The 13,975-nt window shown below is 35.4% G+C and overlaps 1 protein-coding gene across 5 annotated transcripts in view; it reads right to left on the bottom strand.

Annotated features, from left to right (window-relative positions):
- Window positions 1-13,975, bottom strand: part of ARHGAP32 (Rho GTPase activating protein 32) — a 330,288-nt gene that overhangs the window by 34,161 nt on the left and 282,152 nt on the right. For all 5 annotated transcript variants that reach the window (XM_019713045.3, XM_074321761.2, XM_088800825.1 and 2 more), the window contains one exon: window positions 635-784. In XM_019713045.3, the coding sequence (XP_019568604.3) occupies window positions 635-784 (150 nt within the window). The remainder of the gene's footprint in view (window positions 1-634; window positions 785-13,975) is intronic.

The following is a 13,975-nucleotide window of genomic DNA, read 5'->3' as shown; positions in this document are numbered from 1 at the left end:
CAAATCACTTATTTCTGGTACTTATCAACATTACAGGTACTCCAGGCACTTCTTTAATAGTCCAGCACCTCTAAAAGAACTAGTAGAGGAAAGCACTATTTTCAGAAATCAAAGGAAAACCCCATTTTACCTTTCTTCCTATCCCCTCCATCCATTCAGCTAACCTCTGAATTCTTGAGTCAGAATTTAATTTATAGAGAAAATTTAAATTTTCAGCTAAAAACATTAGGGGACTGGTCTGGGTACTCTATAGTCTCAAAACTATGACTGTTTTCTTCAAAAGAGAAATTAAAAATATTTTGGAATAACATGTGAGAGGGAAAACTGGCTAAGGAAGCTGTCTGGACAGATATAAAAATAATGCAAATTAACAGTGCTATTGTAGCCTTTGTGTGAATGTCTTACTCTTCCTAAAAATATCAGCAGTATTTCTGATGTCAAAGTTCATTCTTAGACCTCTCTTTACTCTCAGCTATCTCCAGAACTAAGATAAGTACGTGAGAATGTTCAATGCACGCTGCTGAACTTAAATGGAACAGATATTATTTGCCTAATCTACTGCGTTATTGATTATATAAAGTCAATATGGAGAAGTTAGAAGCTGAAATTATAAGATTATGAATGTTATTTTTACCTTCAAAACCGGAATTCAGAAGGTGCTCCCCCAGGTCACAACCAAAGACCCTCTCTTTCAAGATCCCCCGCTGCTTCAGCTTCTGTTTTGTTGGACGAGACTTCATGAATGTGCGTAAGAAAGTAATGAGCTTGCCGTGCTTTTTAGACACTGAAAAATAGTAAGACAGAGAAAATACCTTAGTTGTGGTAAGAGGTTACATTTTTACTTAGTGTGAAAAGAAATGGAGATCTTGACAGGCTGACAGCAAAATAATCTATTAAAAGTATATTCTGCAGGAAATTTTCAACTGAAGTTTAGTAAACAGTTCCTTTATAAATAATATCCTATTTTTGTATTTTCTTCTCACCAGTCTGTGATCGTACGTGATGGGACTGTGAGCAAATTTAAGTACTGTAATCCGTGACTTTTAAATCAAGCTTGGTAAATCAGCCATCTTCCCAATGCATACCAAAGGATGCTACAGAATTATGACTGGTACCTGAATCTTACTCTAATATGTTGCTGTAGAGATTTATAATAAGTGAGACTTAAAACAATGTAAATGTGGTTTGCCTTTCTAGCCAATTTCTTAAATAATTTACTTCATGGTTAGAAATTTTCATGGCATTTGTAATGTGAAAAGTAAAACAGAAAAAAGAAACAACTTCTTTTTCATTTTATAAAGAGGACAATGCCGTTATGATACAGAACACACTTGTCCAACTCATTGTTATAAATTAAAAACATGCACACATAAAAAAGCATTAAATCTTCTATTAACAGTCATCTAGGGTATATTAAATATATCACCTTAAATCTTTTGTAGATGAAGGCAAGAGATAAGTAAATTAACAATAATAAAGTATTTCCATGGATTGACATATTAGAAAGACAACAGTGAAGGAACTAAAAGCAAACAAATCTCTAGAAAAATGACTTTTGCTGAGAAGTGCATCCTGCAAGGAAAATTAATTCTAAAAGTCAACATACAACAAATAATCAGAAGCTCAGAGATTAGCTGCTGGATGGAAGGCTAAACCATATGGCCTCAATCCTATTACTCAGTTTGCAGATGATTACTGAAAGCCTTACTGAATCCTACTATATAGATTGAGTGAACCTAAATCTTAAATCCCCTGAACTGATGAAGCCTCCTGTAGAAATTCTGTATGCTGACAGTAACTTGTGGCCTAGATGGACCACTAGAAGGATTACTCCGGACCAGATCAGACGTTTGCCATCCATTTCATTTTATAGGAAACATTATTTACAGACATAAGCATTTTTTAAATAAACTGTACGAGGGTGAATAACTGTACCTGGTTTGGCCATAACTGAGAGGTTTCCTGAGACATGAGACTTCAAATGCTAAAACCAGGAAAGTCCTGGGCAAAATGGGACAAAATAGTCATCCTAGACTGTATGCAGATTAAATAGGAAATTTACTTTTTTTCTATATCAATTATTAAAATTTTACTTAGAATCATCAGTATAATTTTGATGCTATCTCTGACATAGAAGGTAAACTACAACCTCTCTTGTGTCTGAGATTCCTTGCTATAAAATTAAATGCTGTAAACAAAAAAATTTTAAATGATGTGCTTCCTTACCTGCTAGTGAGACATTTATAGCACAGTTGGGTAACTTCAGAAATATGTCACACATATCATAGTATTACTATATTAAAAGTTATTGGACTTGTATAATTTTTATTCTACCCTAGTTGCTTGGAGATAGTGTGCTATGAATCGGTAAAGAGGGGCCATCAAACCATTTATGTTTACTTTCAAACATTTTCTACATAAACTTTAAAATAACTTTGACAAGATTTACAAAAAAATACAAATGAGTTTGGCTTACAATCATTTAACATGCATTTTTATATATCCTTAATGTATTAACAGTACACTTATATACTTGTATATTCATATATTTGAAAGAATTTTAAATTCTACAATCAATATTCAATATTTCCACCTGGAAACAGGGCATATCTTCATTTTTCTTCATTTTTCTATCTCTCAGTAAAGTTTTTAAATTTTCCTTATGAAAGTATACATTCCACATATTTCTCTGGGATACTGTTGGATATTTTACATTTTCTTGCTGCTCTTGTAAAATAATGCTTTTCTTCAAGTATGGCCTTAACTGGTAATTACTGGTATGCTAGAAAATAACCTTTTTTTTTTTAACTTTTAATTTTAAGTGTGTTTTTCCAGGACCCATCAGCTCCAAGTCAAGTGGCTGTTTCAATCTAGTTGTGGAGGGCGCAGCTCACAGTGGCCCATGTGGGGATTGAACTAGCAACCCTGTTGTTAAGAGCACCGCGCTCTAACCAACTGAGCTAACTGGCCGCCCTGAAGATAATCTCTTTATGTTAGCTCGAAACTGATCATTTACTAAACTCTCAATTTTAGAAGGACTTTAGTTGATCCTTTTGGATTTCATGGATATACAATTGTGTCAAAAATATGGTCATTCTATCCTTTTTCTGATAGGAATAATTTCTGAGTTCTGTTTTAGGTTGTAATAATTGGCCAGAACTTCCAAGATACATGTTAATAGTAGGCATTCATATTTAGATGCCGAATTTGATGAAAATATCTGTTGAATTTGGCAGCTGCATATTATGTATATGAGAAAGCATTCTTTTAGTCTCAGATTTCCAAGAAGTTTACAAAGGAATGGGAATTAAGTTTTAACTATTATTCATTTAGCAACAAATACATAAGTGCCTACTATATCTCAGTAACTGTTCCAACTCCTGATATTACAGTGGGAAACAAGTGAGACAACGTTCTTGCTGTCACAGAGCTTACTGAGGGGAGAAAGACAATGAATAAACAGTTAAATAATACTAATATAGCCAGCATTTATTTTATTCTTAGTAAGTGCCAGCAACTATGCAACTGTTTATATTTATCAATCATTCATTCATTTCTCACTGACCCCTATAAGGAAAATACTATTATTGTCCCCATATTTTGAAGAAACTCCACCACAGTGTGCTACATGTCCGTGGACACATAACCAGGACTTAAAATCAGGTGGTCTGGCTCAAAACCCAAGCCACTGTATGATACTGTCCAAGTTAAGATAACAAGGTAAGTTCATACTGCTTTCAGCTGCTAGTAAGGGAATGAAGAGAGTGAACTAATAGCAACGAGAAAGAAGAAACTACATTGAATAGGGTGGCCAGGAAGGTCTGATGAAGTCACATCTGAGGTGGAAGATGTGAGCGTCCTGAGCAAGGAAGACGGTGGTATGCACTGAGACTGAAGAGAGATGTGAAGGCCAGATGCTAGAGGCTGTAATACACAGCTTGGATTTTACACAATGAGAACACAAGAACGGTTTAAACATCTTGAAAAGTTACTTTAAAAATAACCCCAGGGTGTATTAGAAACCCAAATGTGCGTTAATAGGGAACTGGTTGAATAAACTATAATACATCTGCACAGAGGATTACTGCTTGGCTTTTTTTCTTTTTTTAAGGAGTATCTTTACCTACTGATATGGAGTAATCTCCAGAATATAATAGTCAAAAAGGAAGGTAATACTGGGGGCCAGCCCAGTGGCTCAGGCAGTTGGAGCTCTGCACTTCTAATGCTGAAGCCTGCCAGGTCGATTCCCACATGGGCCAATGGGCTCTCAACCACAAGGTCGCCGGTTCGACTCCTCGACTCCCGCAAGGGATGGTGGGCTCCGCCCCCTGCAACTAAGATTGAACACAGCACCTTGAGCTGAGCTGCCGCTGAGCTCCCAGATGGCTCAGTTGGTTGGAGGACGTCCTCTCAACCACAAGGTTGCAGGTTCAACTCCCGCTAGGGATGGTGGGCTGCGCCTCCTGCAATTAACACTGGCAACTGGACCTGGAGCTGAGCTGTGCCCTCCACAGCTGGGCTTGAAAGGACAACAAGTTAACTTGGAAAAAATCCTGAAGTACACACTGTTCCCCAATAAAGTCCTATTCCCCTTCCCCAATAAAATCTTAAAAAAAAAAAAAAAAAAAAAAAAGGACGGTAATATTAACAATGAGTTGGAAATGTGAACAAGAACCCAAAATTAAAAGATAGTCATGCCAATGACAAAGCACATATACCAGGGCGGTCCCATAAGAAGAACCCCCAAGAAAATTCACTGTAAAGAATTTAGTGGAAGCTTTTGCAAACCACAATAAGCTCCTTAAAAAGTTTAAAAACACAGACCTTAACACCAACAGGTTTTCATTAATAGAGAGGAATGTTCATGGTACATTATCTGCTCACAAGCAAATCTGTGATTAAAAGGAGAAACAACCAAGCAAACCATCACGGTCATATTTCTGAAAAGAGTGACACCTCGTCAAGTAGGGCCTCAGGCAGGTCCTTCAGGAGGTATTCCAGAAGAAGGTATTTATAGCCATAGGAGATGACCGCTGGATACGTGTTAATGTCCCTGAGACCTTCCAGTGGGACGAGATGTGGAGGTAGAAGCCAGTGATATTAATGATTCTGACCCTGTGTAGGCCTAAGCTAATGTGCATTTGTGTCTTCGTTTTATCAAAAGTTTAAAAAGTAAAACATGAAAAACTTTAAAAGCAGAATAAAGCTTATAGCATAAGGATATAAGAAAATATTTTTTCACAGCTGCACAATGTTTGTGTTTTAAGCTAAGTGGTATTACAAAAAAGTTGAAGTAAAAAAAACCTGAAAAGCTTATAAAGAAGTTACAATTAGCTAAGGTTAACTTCTTATTGAATTAAAAAAAAAATAAATTTAGTGTAGCCTAAGTGTTTATAAAGTCCACAGTAGAGTACAGTAATGCCCTAGGCCTTCCCATTCACTCACCACTTACCCAGAGTAACTTCCAATCCTGCGAAGGCCATTCATGGTAAGTGCGCTATATAGGTAGACCATTTATCTTTTATATGGTATTTTTACTGTAACTGTTCTATGTGTAGATATGCTTAGATATACAAATGCCATTGTGTTACCACTGCCTACAGTATTCAGCACAGTAACATGCTGTACAGGTTTGTAACCTAGGAGCAATAGGTTATACCATAGAGTGTATGGTAATCTATACCATCTAGACTTGTGTTACGTGCACTCTATTATGTTTGCACAATGGTGAAACTGCCTAATGATGCAATTCTCAAAATGGATCCCCAGCATTAAGTGGCGCATTACTGTACACACACATTTTCCCTCAGCTCTAGCCACTGAAAAGGCTTAAAAACAACGACACTACAGTTGCAATAAACACCTCTGGTCTCAGATCTGGGTTTCTAAATATCATTCCCTAATAAAATAAACCAGGATCCCTTAGAGAAATGTCTGTTTGCAAATTGACAGTAAAACATTAGGTGAGACTGGGAAATTTTGTGGTGACAGAAAGGGCAACACTCACACCCATTAGGAGCTATGCCAACAGGACTGAGTTGAACATACTCCTTTGGGCAGATACGGGACAGCATAAAGATTCAAACATCACACAGATTGACTGTAACTTATTGTGAAACATCAAATAAATAAAAATCCATTAAGTCCATGATAACACTTCCTAGAAGGAAGGAAGGAAGGAAGGGAGGGAGGGAGGGAATTTTCAGCACAAATGGAACTAAAACATTTAAAATACTGCATGAGTAGTTTGTCACAGTGAACTGGGAACCTCACTAGTAGAGAGAGAAATACGTTTACTCCTTTCACATCAATGAGCAATATCATATCTGGAATTAATGATTGGAATTAATTACATACTAACCAGAAAAATACACATTCACAATTTAATGATAGCTGTATGGAAACTGATTATAATTATGATCCTCCAACCAAACTCTCATACACAATAAAATCACATTAATCAGAAAGCAGCCTGTGGAGAACTGGGCTTTGTAGAAGCTATGTAGCGTTGACTCTGCTTTTGGTGTGCTAAGATTTGGCTCAAGAACAAAGAAACTTGGCTATCTTTTCATGTTAAAGACTTTATTTCTCCTAAATAATGACATATGAGTCAATTAAGTGAGGTTTCCAATATGACACATTAAGCCCAGTGGAACATGTCATTAGCAACTCAGTGTGCCCATTTGGCACTTGAGCGTTCTGGAAAATTGTGTTGATAAACGTGCAACCTGGCTTCCTCGCTGTGTGGCCAACTTGCTTCTGTTAGCGTTCCCCAAAATTTACTAAATGAATTGGGAACTTTAAATCTAAACTTGTAATGAGAGAGGTGATGGGGGTGGTCTTTCCTGACCATCTATATTCCAATCTGAGACACTGAAATAATGAATATTCATACTTAAGACACACAGTCTTAAATGATTTCTAAGTCTTCAAAGAAAGATTAAAACTGTGTTGTACAGTTTTAGTGTTGCTGTTATTTTGTCATTATAAATGGAATTCTAATCCACTGTGATAGAGATAGTTGTGATCAAAAATTCTGGCAGCTGGAATTAAATAATCAATTACCTGTCAAGACAGGTAAATTTCACTGCATTGGAAATTTAAACTAATAAAAACATTCAATTTAGTTATATTCAAATTTGAAGATCTAACAACACTTCCAAATATAAATGTCTCTTCATATTAATTTTGTCTTCACTGTATATTTTCTTCTCATTTCTTAAACAACAAAATGACTCAAATGAGCTTATTTTAGCCACTTACACTGTCCCCCACCCACTGCCTTTTATAACAAACTAGTAAACTAGTAAAATTACTTTTTGAGGAATAGAAGTCTGAAATACTGTCAATAATATCAAAAGACTTCCACTGAGGGTGGTAGAATGGGAATTTGGTTTTAGTCAGTTAAGGTAGAATACAGGTTTGGTTTTAGGTAGTTAAGTACTTACAAAAAATTTCAGCAGAAAAACACTGGAATGCAGTGTTAAGGGCGGAAGGACTAAGGTCTACCAAATATGCTAGATTAGAGAAACAAAAATGATAACAATGGCATTTCCACAGATAAAATACATCAAAAATAAAACACAAAACAATACTCAGAAAAAGCAAACCATACCATTTTATATTCAAATTCCATATTCTAAGAGTTATAATGCAACATGTGCCACAATGTTAACTTCTTCCATATTATTTAGACATGATAGATTTTACACCTGCAATCTTTTTCAAACCTGAGACAAACTCAACCAGACCAGTCTTTCTAGTAGTTAAAAGCTTTAGCAGTATGACACATAACTTACTATCTCCCAAGGCAAACCTTTATGACACCAATAACCAGTTTATAGGGATACACTAAAAACATATAGTTCAGTAAGTCATAGTGAACCTTGACATGCGGAAGTGAGGCACTGGGTATTTTTAATTACACAAGATAATATTTTCCCTGCAAAACCAAAGAACTGTTACTTTCTCATAATACTTCACCTAGAGTTCTTGAAATTGGGTCTCAGAAATCTCCTAGACTGATTTGAGAGAAGTCTGGGTTTGAATTAATTTCTCAGGAAATTAAAGAAAGATAATTCGTGCCAGATAATGGCCTGAGGATTAGGTTTATTTGATCATATGCATCAAGTTCTAAGATCTGTAATAAACTCAGAGAGTCAAGCAGACACAATGAGAGGGCAAGGGTGGGATGCATAATAACTGAGATTGTCCTGATTACATCTAAGGTATAATAAAGTATGAGTGTAATGTGTAGCGTTTCCAACGGATTTTCACAACTATACACAATATCCTTCTTTTGCTCAAAGTTGTCAAACAGATTAGATGACCACTTGGTGGAAATCTAACAAAGGGGAACAGAAGTATAGGCAACTGGACTACATGATATTTAAGATTCTCTTACAACCTCCCAAATTCTAACTGTGCTGCATACTTTGAAATATTCGGAGCACGATGGCAGAAGGAGAGGACCCCTTTGTAACTATCTTCCCTTCAATCTACATCTAGTAGGACATTTATAACCCAACAAAGGTTCCTCTGTTCAGCACAGAGGCGCCTGAAAGATCCAACCAGCAGTACATCTGCAGGTGGGTGCATTAGCACACTTAGGGAAGGCTGAATGTGAAAGGGACGCAACCCAAAACCCCACCTCCCCAGGTACCTGAGCTGAACCCCCAGCCCCAGCACACATGGTAGTGGCGGAAGAGTCGGATGTACCCCTACACCACAGCCCAGCCAGCAGAGGGTAAGAGGGGCAGCAGCAGGCTTCACAACCAAAACTATGGCTCTCTCCCTCGATTACAGCAGTGCTCATACCACGGGAAAGCCTGGTAGCAGCAGGAGAGATGAGTCTCCAGCCTCCTGCATACATCACAATGGTGCCAGCAGCCATAGGGAACCAGGTAACAGCATGCGGGACTTGTAAATTTGGCTCCCTTCCCAACTGTCACATCCCCCCACCACGGTGGGGTGCTGGGAGACCCAGGTGACCCAGAAACAGCAGGGGTACGCAGTTACACGGGCAATGATTCCCACTACCATGGCAGCATTTCCCACTCCCCCACCTCTACAAAGACACAGACAGAGGCAGGGCACAGAGATCCCAGAGGCACAAGGGAGCAGGTAAGAGGAAACCAAATATGCGATAGCACCCACTATCTACTAGAAAAGACCTCTAATTATCAACCTGCTGATTTGTTAAAATCAAAACGGCACCTAAATAAGAAAGTTGCTCACTACTTCAAATGCGCTGGCAGAGGAACAACACATCAAACACCATGAATAATCAAGGTAACACAGTATCTCAAAGAGAAAACAATAATTCTCCAGAAAATAAACTCAAACTCACGTAAGATTGTGATCTAAATGATAGAAAATTCAAAATAGCACTCATGAAGAAACTCAATGAAATACAAGAAAACTGAGACAGTTCAATGAGCTCAGGAACAAACTTAATGAACCGAATGAATAATTTATCAAAGAGACTGAAACTCTAAAAGACAACTGAACAGACATTCTGAAGTTGAAGAACTTAATAAATGACATGAAGAATACATTAGAAAGCACTGGAAACGGGGCAGACCAGATGTAAGAGAGAATTAGCAAGCTTTAAGATAGAAACTAGAAATGATTCAGATAAAAGAAAATGAAGATTTTTTCAAAATGAAAGAACTCTCTCTATGAGAATTATCTGACTCCATCAGAAAGGGCAACATAAGGATAACAGGTATCCCACAGGAGGAGAGAGGGAAAAGTGAACAGAGAGCCTATTCAAAGAAATAATAGATGAGAACTTCCCAAACCTGGGCTAGGAACTGGACATTCAAGTACAAGAAGCTAACAGGATATCTAATTATCGCAACACAAAAAGACCTCCAGGACACAAAACTGACAAAAGGCAATGATAAAGAAAGAATTCTCAAGGCAGCTGAGGAGGAAAAGTTACCTGTAAAGGAAACCCCATCAGGCTAACATCATATTTCTCAGCAGAAACTCTACAGGCTGGAGAGAGTGGAACGACATATTTAAAATATTGAGAGATAAAATCATCAGCCAAGAATACTCTATCCAGCAACGTTATCCTTTAGATATAAAGGGGAAATAAAGGCTTTCCCAGACAAACAAAAGCCGAGGGAATTTACCAACACACTAACTCGCATTACATAAAAGTTGAAAGGTGCTCTTCTATCTGAAACAAAAAGATAAAAGTACATAAAACTTGAGGTAAGGTGACAAACAAATGGAAGCAGAAAACTGCAATTTATAAAGCACAGGGTGTTAAACAATTATAACATAAAGGGGAAGAAAAGCATTAAAAATAACTATAGCTACTTCAATTTGGAAGTGAGCACACAACATAAAAGGATAATTTGTGACAGCAAAAACAAAAAGGGGAAGAGAAAACAATGGAATTTGTACAGGCAAATGAATATATAAGATGCTATCAGAAGAAAAAGGATTATTTTATCTACAAGACATTTTATACAAAACCTCATGATAATCACAAAAATACAGAGGTGAAACATGAAACAAAAAAAAGAAACGAAGAAATACTTTGCTAAGTAAATATGAAAAGATTTGAATTTTCATAAGAAATTGCATTAACTTGTTTTTATTTAAAGTATAACAATGTATTTATTCATACCAATAAATACAGAGAGAAAAAATTTTCTCTAAGCAGTGTCAAGTTGATTTTCTTCTCACTCTGTTTTTGTATACATACTAATGTAACAACAAAAAAATTCGGCTCTCAAAGAATATCTAAAAACTGAATTTTAAGAAAGAAAAAAAAAATGCTGAGACCAAAAGCCTATTGCATTATACTTAGATTTAACCTGATTACTATTTAAAAGGTCTACATACAGCTTGCTTAGCTTTGTACTAATATAAGTCTTTAGAGAGTGTTTTCAGGACAAACTAATTGAAAAACACAACCAGGAGAAACAGGCCTGGGGTCACAATTGTCCTGGGTGAGTAAAAGCTAAGAAACTAATAGAAAGAAGTATTAGAGCCCAAAGTAGACATATTTTTTAAAAAGTCCTCATTATTTTGATAATACAGAAACGTTTAAGAGAATATGACAAATCTATAAAATTTTGCATTGTCTTTATGTATGTTTTCCAAGCTTTAAGATATCTTTCCTTACCCAAGGTCAGAAATATATAGTCCTATTTCTTCTAAATCTTTTTTTCCCTAACACTTTTTCACTTTTTTTAGATTTTTAATTGACTGAACTTTTTTATGTGTTTAGAGTGAGATAGATATAATTGTATTACCTTTTTCCTGATGCATAACAATTTTATTACCTTTTATTTAATAATCCTTTCTCCACTGATTTGTAAGGCTGATTCTTACATGAAAAATGTGTGGATAGTATGTGAGAAGTCAGAGTTGTCTCAAATCTATCAGTCTATCTCTCCATCAATACCTCACTTTCTTAATTTCTAGCATTTTATAAGTCCTAATATCTGGAAAAATAAGTCCCTCCACTTATTCTTAAAAATTGCCTTTATATTTTCAGCCCTTTACTCTTTCATAAGAAATTTAGAATCTGCCTGTCTCGATTATAGGAGGAAAAAAATCTTCTGGAAATCTGATTAAAGCTGTATTGAATTATAGATTATTTTGGAGGACAACAGATTTCTTTATGATTGTGAGTCTTCCCATCCATGAACACAGTATACTCTCCATTTATTTAAGATTCATTTATGTCCTTCTATAAATTTTTCAAATAATTTCCCATAAAGGTCTTACATACTTTTGTTATAGATATTCTTAGGAACGTCATGATTTTTGTTGCTATTGTAAGTGGTACTATTTTCTAAATTATATTTGCTAATCATGTATTACTAGTATATAGAAAGGCAATTAGCATGATGTGTCAGACTGCCAGGGTTCCAATTGTGCCTTGAAACTTCAAGCTGTATGACTGTGAACAAAGTACCTAATTCTCAGCCCTTCGTTTTCCACATCTATGAAAAAGTTAAAAATAGTAACTACCTAACTAGACTGTTGTGAGAATTACATAAGAGTATAAAACACGTAGTACTGGACAGAAAAATCTTAATAAATGTCAGGTACTATTATTGTTATTGTATTATTTATTTTTTATTCAACAACCCTACTCAACTCTGTTATTACTTCTAATAAATTAAGTATAAATTCTTCTGTATTTGTAGACAATCCAAGAATACAGATTTGCTCCTTCTTTTCCAATCCTTTTATTTCTTTTTGTCTAATATCACTAAACCTTCAGTAAATGACTATCTTCTTCCTAGCTTTAAATAGATTGTTTATGTCTCACTATTAAGAATAAAATCTTGGGTGCCAGTCAGCTCAGTTGGTTAGAGGATGGTGCTCTTAACAACAAGGTTGCTGGTTCGATCCCCACATGGCCCACTGTGAGCTATGTCCTCCACAACTAGACTGAAACAACTACTTGACCTGGCGCTGATGGGTCCTGGAAAAACACAAATAAACAAAAGTTAAAAAAGAAAAAAGACTAAAATCTTGGGGTTTTGCATTAGAATCTTAAATATATTAAAGAAATTCCCTATTCCTAATTTCTAAGATATATAAAATGAACAAGTGTTGATCTTTATCAAATAATTTTTCTACATGTATTAAGATGATCATTTAGTTTTTTTGTTTAATTTTTAAGTTTTGAATGTGGCAAACTAAATTTATACCTACCTTTAAGAGCCTTGCCTTCACACTTAGGAGTCTCCTTTACTCCTACTTCCTATGTCCTTTGCAGGGATGTAAATGAGTGCAAGAGACTTGAGAAGGCAAGTAGCAAATTAAAAAAAAACTAAAGTCTTATGCCATGGCAAAGTTCCCTCTTAGAAATTGTAATAAACAGGAATACTGTAAATATATTAGAAGTGACTTTCAGTAAAGGAGCACAGACATAAAAGAATGCTATAGGGTACAAATGTAGGAAAAAAATGCTATAGGGTACAAATGTAGGAAAAAAAGAATTCTAAAAACAAAAATTATAATAGGTTGCTGGTGCCTTAAATACCAGCAGCAAAGAAGTATGTCACAGATTTACACTTAGTCTTAATAGCTAAAGTGAACTGTGTTACTTAGTATTTTCAAATTTATTAAAAGGAATATTGGTAAGAGATACGAAAATTAACATTTTTAACATGCATTGTTGTATGTCCTGAAAGGATCTTTGGGCAACTGAGAAACATAGCTTTTGAACCAGTTTAGTCAGCACTCATGCTGGGAAAAATATGATATCATTCTTATATAGCTTATAGCTTTGAGTATATAAATTAGTTTAAACTAAACAAACAAAGCTTTTACTTGAAAATAAACGGACTCAAAATTAAGCTGGATTCACTAGAGTAATAACTCTACAAACCACTTGGAGAAAAATTTCTAGATAGTTGAGCAAGATTCTTACATGTGACTCGAACATTAGTTAACTGAACTAAAAACACTTTTTCCAGTAACTGAAATATAGAATTTCTTATAACTTTTCCTTTTGTATAGTATAAAAGATCTTTAACATAAATAATGCCTTGAGGATGAAAAATGACATAAAGAAAGGTCTTTAAGCCAGTAACTGAAAATATAATTGAATAATTTTGATAATGTGCTTTTTGGTCTTATAAAAAAAACACCCTTCAAATCAGAGTAAGGAGTTCCTTACAAACCAAACTCTGAGTAAGGTTTTATTTGATGGAATAAGGACATGTCGAAGAAACTCTGTCACTGACTCTATTTTTATCTCAATAAATCTTTTGGTGAATCTTGTATTAGACCTGCCTTCTCCCTGGCTCCATCCACTGGCCTGTTCCCAGTCCTACAAAGACAATATGAAGATAAAGATAAACTGAATCCTGAACCAGATATCCAACAAAATTTGACGGAAAATCTAAAAACCACAGTAATATCATAACAACAGTTATATATTAACTAACATTTATTGAGTGTTTACTATGTGCCAGTGCTTTACATGGCT

Source organism: Rhinolophus sinicus, chromosome 9 (assembly GCF_057876585.1).
Source record: "Rhinolophus sinicus isolate RSI-liver-muscle chromosome 9, RSI-T2T, whole genome shotgun sequence".
NCBI lineage: Eukaryota > Metazoa > Chordata > Mammalia > Chiroptera > Rhinolophidae > Rhinolophus > Rhinolophus sinicus.
This window is presented reverse-complemented; position numbering and strand designations above follow the sequence as displayed.